The sequence below is a fragment of the Mastigoproctus giganteus genome, chromosome 12 (genome assembly GCF_048544385.1).
Source record: "Mastigoproctus giganteus isolate SK-2022 chromosome 12, ASM4854438v1, whole genome shotgun sequence".
Classification (NCBI taxonomy): Eukaryota; Metazoa; Arthropoda; class Arachnida; order Uropygi; family Thelyphonidae; genus Mastigoproctus; species Mastigoproctus giganteus.
The window spans coordinates 175,063,510-175,077,360 of record NC_143586.1 but is presented as its reverse complement, the minus strand read 5'-3'; the positions used below and the strand labels follow the sequence as shown (position 1 = coordinate 175,077,360).

Here is a 13,851-nt window from a genome sequence, read left to right as displayed (position 1 = left end):
CCACCATCATGTATTTCTTGTCTGTAGTTTTACATAGATTCACCAAATTTCTGATGGCATCTTCAGTGGAGGAGCCTTTGTTAAAGCCGAATTGTGAATTAGAAATCATATTACTTGCAGCCAAAACCTTCTGCATCCTAGGCGCTAATAATCTCTCATAGAGCTTTCCAAGATTTTCTAGAAGGGATATTGGGCATATCGCCCAATATCCCTTAATTTACCGTTGCCAATTTTCCAGGCTTTGCATGATACCAGTACACCACGGCGTGGTGGGGTAGTGCTGACGTTAATAGAAGGGTGCCGACCGAGCTAGCCGGGTGGGTAAAGTGCCTGCCTGGTAACCCAAAGGTCGCGGGTTTGAATCCCGCCTCGGACTTGGATCAGAGTAAAATGCAAAAACTTTGGAAGGTGCATTATGGCCATAGAAGCCGATGAGTCAACAACTAACAAAAAAAAAATAATAAAATAAATAATTGGAAGGGTGCGTGTCGTAGAGAAAATGCTCACTGACAATGACCTTTCCCTTCTAAATGTGGTAACAAATACCTTTTTCCAAATGCCTACCGGCACGTTTTCTGCCATTGATCTTACTATATGCTCCCCTCGCTCTTCCCTTCACTCACTTGGGAGGTAGAGGAGAACCTCTACGGAAGCGATCACTTCCCCGTGATAACCAGCCTACTTAACGGGAGGCCGTGTCCTCCTTTTAGGTTACCGCAATGGAAAACTGATCAAGCTGACTGGAATGCCTTTCAATATCTGGTAGACTTTGACATCAGTTCAGTCAGCCAGGAGCCTATCAATGACGCAGAAAGCGTCATTGAGGGATTCTGCTGGGATTCATCCGCTTGCTGAGATTATGAACATAAGGGGGCATAAATTCAAATTGAGAAAGACAGTTATAAAATAGATGTGTGGAAATTTGCCTTTAGCCAGCGGGTGGTTAATTGCTCGAACAAACTTCCATCTGTCGTTATGGAAACTGATAGCTTAAAAATAAATTGTAGGAGGAACTGGACAAACTTTTAGAGGGAATGGTTGCGTGAATTTTTTTTTTCGCTGATGCTACGTAAGTTCATATGCTTGCTTTCTTGCAACACTTGCCTCCATTACTACTACTACTACTACTACGCAAACATAACACTACACACATTTCTGGCCGTTCTGCATAGTCGTATATCTTGACCGAGTATCATGGGGGAATTGAACTAATGTTTCAGCAGCCACCGTACAGAAGATACTATGCATGTCTACAGGGTGAAAAAAACCTGAGTTAGAGTCTCGTTAATGACGGAAGGAATTGTTATTGGCCTTTTTTCACAGTGTGGTGAGTTAGTCGGTCTCCATGAGAGTAGCATGGTTTTTTCTCCTGGAAGCAAAAGTTTTTCATCCAGCAAACAGAAAATCAACCACATAACACACGCAATTTACAAACAGTATACTCGGAGCAACATGGTTTTAGTCTCTGATGCTCCTAAACCCACTACAAAACAACAATAACAACCCACAGCGGATGGAAAACGCCCGGGTTCGAATCCTGTCAATGATGCGTGGAACTTTCATGGGCTTTTTTCCTCCGTGACTCAGTTAGTAATCAGTCTAAGGCGAAGATGGCTAGGTTTTTTCAACCGGAAACTCAGGTTTTTTGTCAACTAAAATAGTCAAGTCGACTGGAGAATACACAAATGCACAAACATAATACATTTGGTCAGGTGAATTGATATTTCGGGTGGCTTTGGTGTGACATTTGTTTATTATTATTGATACTTCTTATATCAAAATTGAGAGTAGGAGTGTGCTATAGGCCTAATGACTCTGATGAGTATAATAAGAAACTGTACAGGGAAATAGAGTGGGCCAGTAAATCAGAGAGTCTTATAATGGGAGATTTTAATTTCCCAGATATTGACTGGAATTTGTGGGTTGGTCACTCACACACTAGCAAGGCTTTTGTGGATTTATTGGATGATTGTTTTCTACACCAGCATGTTCGGGAGGCAACTAGAGGGAGTAATACTCTTGATTTGATTATCAGTAGTGATTCTTCATGCATTAAGAATCTGCAGATAAATGACCCACTATGTGGCAGTGATCACAGTGTGCTAAAGTGGGATTTACTCAAAGAGGTAACTACCATTAGGGGTAAAGGGAAGGGTTATTGCTTTCGTAAAGGCGACTACGATGGACTGAGACAGTATTTAAATTCTATACAGTGGGACCAACTGATGATGTTACCAACAGCAAATTCAAAATGGGAAGCATTCAAAGAACTTATCTTGGAAGCTACCAGGCTTTACATACCAACAAAGAAATATTGTTCAAAGTTTAGGCCTATGTGGATGTCAGATGAACTAATGAGACATATGGCAGAGAAGAAAAATGCATGGGATCCATACAAATTAACACGTGACACAGAAGCCTATGATAGATACAAGTTGATCTGTAACCAAATTACAAAGGAGGTTAGGCAGGCGAAGGCAGATTACGTGAAATCATTGGCAAGTGATGCAAAGAAAAACAGCAAAGAGTTCTTTACTTATGTAAACTCTAGAAGGAAGGGGATGAATCAGATCGGGCCACTTGATATCGATGGATCAACTGTTGATGATCCTGCTCAGGTAGCTAACAAACTGAATGAATATTTTGCCTCGACATTCACACATGAGGAGTTATTCAGCGAGGGGAAAGCCAGAGGTGTATTCAATTCTGGCAGTAAGCTAGAGAATCTTGTAATAACTGAGAGTAAAGTGGAGGAGAAATTGTTGAAGATAAACACAAGAAAGGCACCTGGGGTGGATGGGATCTATACAGTTATATTAAAGGAGGCAGCAAAGGAAGTAAGCAAAAACCCTTAGCCATAATTATGAGAGCTTCCTTGGACTCAGGGGAAGTACCCATAGACTGGAGATGTGCAAATGTAACCCCAATTCACAAAGGAGGATCAAAGGGCGACACAAATAATTATAGACCTGTTAGTTTGACTTCTGTTCCTGGAAAATTAATGGAGGCACTGGTTAAAGAAGGACTGCAGGATCATCTGGAGAAGACTTCAGTTAGAGCTTGGACACAGCATGGTTTTGTTAAGGGAAAGTCTTGCCTGACCAATTTGATTGGATACTATGATGCAGTCACAAAAGAACTGGATGCGGGGAATAACTTTCATATTATATACTTGGATCTTAGAAAGGCTTTTGATACTGTTGCACATGGAAGACTGCTGCACAAATTGGAGCAGTGTGGCATTGGAGGCAAATTGCTGCTATGGATAAAGGTGTGGTTGAGAGGGAGAAGACAGAGAGTGGTAATCAATGGACACTGCTCATCGTGGACTAATGTTATTAGTGGAGTCCCTCAGGGTTCAGTATTGGGACCATTATTGTTTTCTGTATTTATAAATGATAATGATGATGGTATATCAAGCTTAATGTCCAAGTTTGCAGACGATACGAAGGTTGGCAGGGTTGATAAGGACACTATGCTACTGCAACAGGATCTAGAAAGGTTGCGCAGATGGGCTTCGAGGTGGCAAATGAAGTTTAACATTGACAAATGTAAAGTACTACATATGGGAAACAGCAATCCCAGAGCAACGTATCAACTCTGTTGTACTACACTGGCAGTGGCAGAGAATGAAAGGGACCTGGGGACGGTTGTGCAGGCAGATATGAAATTTTCTGAGCAGTGCAGACGGGTCGCAAGAGTAGCTCATGGTGTATTGTCGATGATATATAGGAATTTTTCTAGCAGGGATAAGGGGGTGATTATTCCCTTGTATAAGGCAATGGTCAGGCCACACCTAGAGTACTGTATACAGTTCTGGAGGCCTCATTTCAAGAAGGATGTAGAGATGCTGAACGAGTACAGAGAAGGGCAACAAGATTAGTGAATGGAACAAAGGGGTGCTATTACGAAGAAAGGCTTAAGTTTTGCAAATTACAGTGTCTGGAGACTAGGCACCAGCGAGGTGATCTGATAGAGGTGTATAAAGCCTTGAATGGTTTGAGCATGCCTCAATGCTGATTGGATTCTTCCTCTTGCTCAGAATAATCACCTGAGAGGGCATAAATTCAAGTTGAGGAAAGGCAGATGTAGGATAGACGTGAGGAAATTTGCCTTTAGCCAGCTTGTGGTTGGGCGGTGGAACCGACTTCCATCCCTTGTCGTGGAAGTTGATAGCCTAAATAAGTTTAAGGCATAGCTGGACAGGTATTTCGAACGAACAGAGGGGTGAAGTGGAAGTGGGTATTTTTTATTTATTATTTATTTTATTTTTTTTTTTTTTGGCTGATGCTGCATAAGCTTGGTTTCTTGCATCAAATGCCTCTACTAGTGCTAATGCTAATGCTAATAATATATCCGTAAATTTTTCGTGTATTTTGTGATTGATTTGCCGTTTGCTTGACAAAAAACTCCATGGTTTTTTTCTGGGAGAAAAATCTTTCTACCCTCGCCTAAGACTGGTTAACTCAGCCACATTGTGAAAAAGACCCATAAAAAAATCCTTCCGTCATTGTGGGGATTCGAGTTCATGTGTTTTCTGCCCGTTTGGGGGGAGAGGTAATTATTCCAACTGTACTACTGACGAGGGCGAGGGTTAATGTATATTTATATATGTATGTACGTGTGTTATATGAGTAATTTGGAAGAGAAATTGTTGAAGCTAAACGTAAAAAAAAAGCACGTAGCATGGATGGGAGTATGCAATTATATTAATGGATGTAGCAAAAGAAGTCACGAGGTTGTTAAGTTACAAGCACTCTGATAAACTGGCCAATATGTGAATATGTGTTGTTTTGAATTAAGATGAGTTATGATGTGTTGTTTGGCTATTTATCCAACTGGAAGCAGAGAAAGCTACCTTCCAGTGCTTGCCCTTAACTACGTGGAGACCTCCCACTGTCGACCAACAGATAGTAGATACTGGGCCGTAGTAATCGTAAAATAAATAAATTTGTCGATAAACAGATTTATTTATTTTTACGCTTCTTCTAATGGGTGCTAGCATGCTTGAGGTGATGTAGCTGAGTGGTCTCGTCAGCGAGGATGCAGCAGCAGCACACGCTCTTTGAATGGATCTGGTTCAAGCTCGTGACTGCTGAATACGATTAACGATTATATTCATGCTTTATTGCAAACTCCTGTTACCTGGTGGTCGTGCCAGAGTATAAAGAAGAACAAGTACTAGCAAAAATAAATATATATATAAACAATAAATAAAAATAAAATAAAATTGTGAGAATGTGAAGCAGCAGTCATAAATTGTGAAAACAGTGATCACAAAAGCAAACTGAATTACAAGAACCCAGCACTATTAAAATAAAACTGTGCACAGTGCGCAAGAAGATTAGCGCGACTGTACACAAAATGTACAACACAATACAGTATAATAGAATTTCCTTTTAGTAGATCGCAAACAGAAAATCAGAGCAGCCAGAATAAATAAATTGATACGCTCTCAAATAATTTAATAATGCATCAACCAATAATTTCACCACTTAAAAGACTTGCAATACATTATGTTAAGTAACAGAAATCAAAAGTTTTTATATAATGAATTGTACAAATATCGATCAGGGTTTCGGGGCACGACCCATGCTGTCTGTCAATAACAATTATTGAGACCACTGAGTTCAATAGATCGGTAAATATAAATTTACAAAAACTATACTATATGAGCAGCCGTCGTGGGTATCCCACTTGGTAGAATTTTCTTCTTTCACACAGCGCGTGGGAAAAACCTGTGTTTGAGTCCTCCCGATGGCGTGAGGAATTATTATGGACCTTTTTCACAATGTGGCTAAATTAATCGGTCTCAGGGGAGGATAGCACGGTTTTTTTCTCCTGGAACTCGGGTTTTTCGTTCCGCAAACAGAAAATTGAGCACAGAACACACGCAATTTACAGTCATTATTATACAGGGAGCAATATGACTTTAGTCGCTGTGATCCTAAAATCATACAACTGTTATTTATTGTATTAGGGAATTATTTATACAGGGTGATTCACTACCAGTGCGACAAACTTGCAGGAGGTGTAGGGGGCACAAAGACGAATCGGAATCACTTAGCATTGCAGGGTTCGAAATGCCTTCGTCATGCGGTAGAGGACGTTGAACGGGAGGTCGCGTGAACAGCGATCCCGCTGGAAGTCAACATTTGCGAACCGGTTCTCGAGACAGTAGGATGGACGAGTATTCAAACGTTGAACTGGCCGACATGCACCTCGCATATGGAGCTGCGGACTGTAACGGGTGCGCCGCTCTGCGCATGTACCAGGAACGTTTACCGCACAGGCGTGCTCCTCATCATACGATTTTCGCACGTGTGCACAGAAGGTTATGTGAGACTGGTTGTTTCACGTGAGATACCATGAATCGAGAGCGAACGACGGGGACGCCACACAATGAGGAGAATGTCCTACGTCTTGCAGAAGGCAATCCGAGTACGAGTACTCGAGCGATAGGCCAACGATTGGGTATTTCCCAATCCACTGTATGGAGGATACTGTCAACAAACCAAATGAGTTCATACCATCTGCAACGCGTCCAATCATTGGAGCCTGCGGATTAGCCACTCCGGAGGAATTTTGCTACTTGGTTTCTTCAACAGAAACGGTTCGCAAATGCTGACTTCCAGCGAGATCGTTGTTCACGCGACCTCCCGTTCAACGTCCTCTACCGCATGACGAAGGCATTTCGGACCCTGCAATGCTATGTGATTTCCATTCGTCTTTGTGCCCCCTACACCTCCTGGAAGTTTGTCGCACTGGTAGTGAATCACTCTGTATAGTTGTTGTTGTCAACAATTATATAAATAATTCCATAATACAATAAATACAAGTTATTATGACATATGAAAAAGCATATTCTCACTAAATACCAAGTTAAATAACATTATATGCTAAAAACAACAGCCCCAGGTTTTATCCTTGTAGAGCAGTTTCACAAAGGAAATTATCTTTTACTCGGAAACTGCGGTATTTTTGCTATCTCTGAGCATTAAGCTTTTATGTATGCATAGTGAGAATAATGGCATAATCTTGTAGACAATTTAAGTTTTCATTATTTTCCATGAAGATTTTCTTTTGTTCTGGTAAGACAATTCCATTAATCGCAGAAAAGTAGCTGCCTGAAGACATCATAACTAGTGCAGCAGAACAAGAATGGATAGAATCCACGTGTACTCCCCAGATTTAGGAAATTCTTTTAAGAAACAACTATAAAGACAGCTCATATGAAAATAGCCTTGTTGAAGTTGTTGTTATTGGACTTTAGGGGCATCGGCTACTTAAGCCACGTCGCTATGTGTATATATTGTCTGTGAATTGTGTATGTTCTGACGTCGATTTTCTGTTTTGTTGGAAGAAATGAGTGAAAGATGATTGAAATGAGAAGGTTTTTTTATTTGGCTGATGCTGTATAAGCTTACTTTCTTGCATCACATGCCTTTACTAATGCTAATGCTAAAAAACCAGAGTTTGCGGGAGAAAAAACCATGCAACCCTTCCCTGAGATCCTTGTTGAAGCAGTTTGCAGGCTAAGTTTTATTAATATCTAAATTTACAAATGAACAAAGATTGGCAGGATTGTTAGTAACAGTAACCAGGTATGCTACTGCAACAAGATCTAACGTAGAGAAATTAGGCCGATTCCTTGAAGATGGCAATTAAGTTTAACATTGATAAATGCAAGATATTGTATTTGGGTAGCAGTAATCTTGCATTTATCTTGTAGTAATCCCAGAATAATGTACCAGATGTTTGTAAATTTCCGTTTTAGCGCCCTCGTTGTATAATTACGTCGTCCCAACACCGCGTGGAAAAGGCCTGATTTCGAATCTGTTTAATGACACCAGGAATTTTTATGGGAGTTTTTTTTCTCTTTTTTTTTTTTCGCAACTTGACTGAGTTACTCGGTCTCAGGCGAGAGGTAGCATGGTTTTTCTTCAGCAAACAGGCGAATCAACCACGGAATACACGCAATTTAGAGACACAATATACTGACCCTTCCCCCTTATAGCCTTAGTCACTTTGGCAATTAATACAAAATATTTGTCCAGTAATATTCCTTACATATTTTTGAATACTTTTTAAAATAAATAATAATCTGAATACTAAAAGCGGTGATGGTTTAAGAAAGAGCGGCTGTTAAGCATGAGATCTGTAATTTGCATTTCTAAAGTACTGTGTAGAAGAGATTCTAGAAGTCAAGCTAGAAGTGTGGAAAACACCTGAGTTCGAGTCCAATCAACGATAGGAGATTTTTATGGGCTTTTTTCACAACGTGGCTGAGTTAGTCGGTCTAATGCGAGAGTAGCACGGTTTCACCCTGAAACTCGGGTTATTCGTCCGGCAAACAGAAATTCGACCTCAGAACACCTGCAATTTACGGACAACGTACGCGAAGCAATATGGCCTTAATCTCTGATGATCCTAAAACCCTACAAAAAAAAAAAAAGAATTACGGAAAAATTTTTTTTTTTGAAAATTATTGAAAACTGGAGTAATTACAGGATTTGAATTCGTTAAGCTAAAGAAACAGAAAAATAAATTATTATTATTATTATTATTATTATTTTTTTTTTTTAATAAAAACGTAAATATTACTAATGACAAAAAAAGGACAAGAATAAATAAGTGAATGGATGAATAAATAATTAAAAATAAAAATAAAGAAAAACGAGAAAAAATGTAAAAAAAAAATGGTGGGGGGGGGGCGATAAAGAAAATAAGACAATGTAAACAAAACGTTTTGTGGGACTGTATGTGCTAGTTCGTTACCAAGCGATGCACCTTGAGAAAATCGCCTGGAAACCTAAATGAATTTTGAAGCACTTGGGTTACGTCATAAAATCTATCCTGTATCAGTTGGAACACACGTTAGGAACGTCATCATTTTTATCATTAAGTTGGGAACGTCATTATTATCCATCGCTACGCAGTGTCAATTTTCGGAATCCACTCGGTACATTCAAATATTCTTTCCATGGGACACACTTTGGTTGTCTCGTAAAATACAAGAAATCTGAGCTAATACTTTGGCAATGAGCCGAAAAAAAAGAACAACCCTGGTGTTAACTTAACATAAAATCGATTTACAAGATTTTTGCAACTTACTGCGTTATTAGTTCGTTTGGGTAAAAAAGAAAACCATTTCAGTTAAAAATTACCAAAATTTAACTTTCGATTTCGTAACTGGTTTCTACCCATATCTAACAGGGATTTATAGAAACACAATAAATAAACAAAAAATGAAAATATCTACGTCTATGTCCAAGAGATGGCAGTGTGTTCAAGTACTTTAAATATAAACACGCTTAATTTTCGTTGACATCGGGTATTGGACTGTTTTATCATGTGACTGCAGGACGTAATTAATGTGTAGTTTGAATCGTAGGAGTGACACGCTTTTTTCGCGAAAATGGCAGTATGATAGTATATTATGGTGCAGATGAAATTTTATTGCATTTGTTTCTGGTAGGACTTCACCAGGATATTAAATTACACAGTGCGTATGTACAATAGTAATGGAAACTTAAATATTGGAGGCACTGACAGCTAATTGGATAACATTTTCTACGTTGTCAAAGTAGTTTAGAAGTAGTCTACCACATGTATCATATTGTATTGCCTGGTGAGTGGATTTCGACACCACTCAGTGAAACACTTATGATTTCTGAATGTTTACATTCTGTTTTAATCTTATCTTCAAATACTACGAAGAGTTGTACAGATCAGTAGGTGTGCCCCTTAAAGACAAATGGATGAGATAAATAAGGATGTGGTACATTTATCCGAGTTCATTAAAGGTACGTGATGTGACATTTGTTCTTGTAATATCTTGTTTTTTCCCCCGATTTAATTTTTTTCATTTGTTGAGCATTTATTCTATATTATGTTGCTTTTTTTCCTATTTTTTTTCATTTGCACATATTAAAAAATTATAGTTTTTCCAAATCATCTTGCCCATCATCGAGATAGGAATCCTCGGACTTCGTTTAAAAGCAATGACATATACTTAATGACCGTTCTTAATTTTTTTTAATTTGTTAAAAAAGTTTAATTGGTTCAAAAATCATTTTTGCATGTGCTTATGTAGAGATATTAGTTTTTTTTTTTAAGTCGACATATATTGGTTACTGTAACTCAAGTTATTAGCAAGTCTAGTTTTAGATTGCATGATAAAGTAAAATAGCTGGTATAATAAGTAACATTATATTACGGAGCGTTTGAACTTACGAATTTTGTTTTCTATTTTAAATACGCTTTTTTTTTCCTTTTATTAATTCATTCTTCTTGTGACTATGATTATTGAAGCTTTTTCAGAAGCTTTCATCCTTAGGATCACGGTTCTTGTATCCTTTCTTTAACATTGCTCTTTATTGCACCAGTTTTTGCGATAGTAATGGTATATAGAAATGAAAATTAGTGAGAAACTAAGCACTTCAACCAGCAATAATGTAATTTCTATGCAGGTGTCCAAGTGCTCATTTACTCACCGATTTCCATCTCTTGATTTTATCTGCGCACCATGTTGCTAAACGAACATCTGAATGGTTGTATGGTTATAAACTAATATTATAACTGTATAAATTGGGTTTCACTAGTTAATCAACACAACATTGATCTATTCTTGCTCACTATTTATTCTAACTGAAGAAATGATGTTATTAACATTATACTTTTCACAGAAGTACATGGAATTTTGAGTTATAGAGTGCAGTATAAAATTTATAGTGTAGCTAATTAATTACTGAATTTGTATATTAATTCTCTGGTGTTTTTGTATTTACTTTGTTGTTCATTTATAATTCATTCATTCTACTTAATTTCATTTCTGTTATACGTGTGTATGCTGTGCTCTCTAAATTCTCTCTGTCTCATCCAATAAACTTATTTATTTAGATGTTTTTTTCTTTAATTGAGCCTTTTCTCTTAACAATAGTTGTATGGTATCAGAAATGAGGGGATAAAGTGAAAACAGTTTTTATGTATTTTTCAGTACTGTATTTACAAGTGGTGTGCACCCACACACAAGCCCACTTGGAAACCTCTGTCCTGGGCTTACGTATCTAGTGTTAATTCTGCCCATCTGTCTCTCTCGGTGTATATATGTGTAGATTGAAAAATATACACCTCTCGGTGGCAGTATTTTCCCTCTGTTGTTCCCCTCCGCCGTGGATGATGATTTTAAATTTATGTATTATGTTTTATAAAAGCATTAATTGATATATATGGTGAAAGATCAAATAAGATACAAAATAATATTCTTATATCTGTATAGTAGTAAATAGTGTTAGGGTAACGCAATGTGTACAGTAGTGTGCAAAATTATGCAGTACCTTTTAGATTTACACTAGTCGTTAGCATGCGCAGCCACACATGGCTACAGGTTCGCGCTTTACGCTACTATGGAAAGTGCATGGTTTGTTAGACCTGGCGCATACGGCCTTTGATGCTAATGCGCCATAAAACATTGGCGAATTGAGCATGAACAAAAGTTATTAATATTAAAATAATTTGATGAAATGATTATTATGGTTATTGTTGTTGTTGGAGGTTTTACGGTGCAACTGCAGCAAGTTTAAATGGTTATCTGCTTATAGTTGATGTACAATATCAGCACACTCATTTACTTTGTTAGCATGTATACAATTAAATTATAAACAGGTGGGTATTTAAATACATGATGATAATTTTATTTTTCTACAGACTGAATTTGACAGGCATTGGATGCTCCATATTTTTGCAACTATTTTTTATATATGTATTAATAAATGTGAAAGTTGGAGTGAAGATGTGAGTGAAAGTTACACAAGATGCTAGAAGGAAAAGAATAGAAGAAATATGAGCAAATGTAGGTGTTAAAAGGGAAAAGAATGTGAATATCCTCATATGTTCATATTTCTGTTATCCTTTTCCTTCTAGTTTTGGGCATCTTGTGTAACTTTCACTCACATCTTTACTTCAACTTTCACATTTATTAATATATATATATATATATATATATATATATTTTAATTATTTTTTTAAAATTAAATAAAAAAAAAACATAAGCCAGTAGTATGGCAAAAACTGTAGAGAGAAAATTAACATAAAAATAACCAAATAAACAAACAAACGAAAAAGAATAAAAGTTAGACATAAATAATAGCCCAGAAACCCCTATATAATTTTGAACTTTAAATCCAATTAACATGACGTACATAAAATTTAGAATAATGCCAATTACATGTTAATTTAGCGGTACCCCCCCCCCCCCCCCCGAGAGGTACCAGTTCCAAAAGACGTGAAATATCACCAAATGTTTTATTTTATTTAATTTAAAATATATTTCGGCTTCATATGGAGGAATTGCAAGTTGCTGCCTCTAATGAATGCTCAATTATTTATTTTATTATAATGTAACTTTTGTCAATATTTAATGGTAGTATGTATACACACACACACACACACACACACTTATGCATCCTTTGCATGCTCTGCTGCATCTGTCATATCAAATTTATTTTATTTCTATCTTTCCATACAACTCCAGATTTTAATCCATCATATCCTATATGTCATATATATATATATATATATATATATATATATATATATATATATTACTGAAATTATGTATTGAAAAATTTAATAGAAATGCCCGTAGTATGGCAAAAATTTAACATAAACCTAACAGTTAATCGTAATAGGGAGGGCAGAGATATGAAATTTCAGTAATATATTGGGTATCATGTGGAAGATTTGTATTTTACTGCCTCTAATGACCACTTCATGTTTATTTATTTTCTTATTTATCTATTTTATTTTTTAATGTCATTACATTTTATATATATATAATGAGTAATATACACTTGAGTGATCACTGAATTATGACCACCCCTTATAAAAACTGAATGTGACCCATTGACTATGAGAGTTCGCAGTTAGTCGACCTATGTAGCATAGTAAGGTGTTAGTGGTTCAGTAGGTAGTAAAATTTTGAGCATGGGTAAAAAGAAGGATTTATCAGACTTTTATAAAGAACAGATTGTGGGTGCTCAATGAGTTCGTACCTCAATTTCCCAAACGGCTGAATTGGTGGGGGTGTTTGAGAGCCGCCATAGTTAAAGTGTACCAGGACTGCCGTCAAAATGATCAAACAATGATCCAACAGCAAACTGCAAAGGTCAGCGAAAGGTTGATGTTAGATGTGAGCGCTGGGTCCGACGACTCGTAAAGGTGAACAGGTGCAGCACTGTTCAAGAGTTCACTACCCAATACAACATGGGCCAACCCGGAACAATATCTGCCATGACCATGCTTCGTATGCTCGGGCTATACCAGCAGACTACGGCATCCTCTCCTAACCAAGGTTCATCAGCTTAAAAGTCTCGCTTGGTGCAAAGAGCATGCAAGTTGGATATTAGAAGACTGGAAGTTGTGCTGGTAGGATGAGTCATGTTATTTACTCCACACTGTGGATGGTCATGTACGGATTTGGCATCGACAACATGAGGCTCTTGATCCATCATGCATGGTTATCAAAATAAACCTAATGAGATCGCCCCTCAGGGCTTCAACTGCAAGAGCTCATGATCAGTTGGAAGATTAATTTTCAGAATGTCTTCCAAGACCTTGGTACTCCTGAACCTCCCTGGACTGAATTCGTACCTCTCTGTGACAATTTCTTTTTAAGATGGGGGAAGACATCCCTGGCTAATACAAATTTTCAACAGCTCCATAAATCGTATTCCTTGGAAAACTCAGGAAAAGTACATATCTATACTAATGGCTCCATAACAGATACAGCTGTAGGTGCTGCCGCAGTTTCTTCCACCTTCTCAGTAGCTGTGTCTCTTTCCATTGAAT

At 37.5% G+C, this 13,851-nt stretch overlaps 1 protein-coding gene across 2 annotated transcripts in view; it reads left to right on the top strand.

Moving 5' to 3' along the window:
- The first annotated feature begins 9,387 nt into the window (after window positions 1-9,387).
- The window catches only part of LOC150077611 (dual specificity protein phosphatase CDC14C-like), a 271,240-nt gene continuing 266,776 nt past the window's right edge, over window positions 9,388-13,851 (top strand). For both annotated transcript variants that reach the window (XM_090386870.1, XM_090386869.1), the window contains exon 1: window positions 9,388-9,806. In XM_090386870.1, coding sequence (XP_090242996.1) covers window positions 9,758-9,806 — 49 coding nt within the window. In that variant the 5' untranslated portion in view covers window positions 9,388-9,757. The remainder of the gene's footprint in view (window positions 9,807-13,851) is intronic.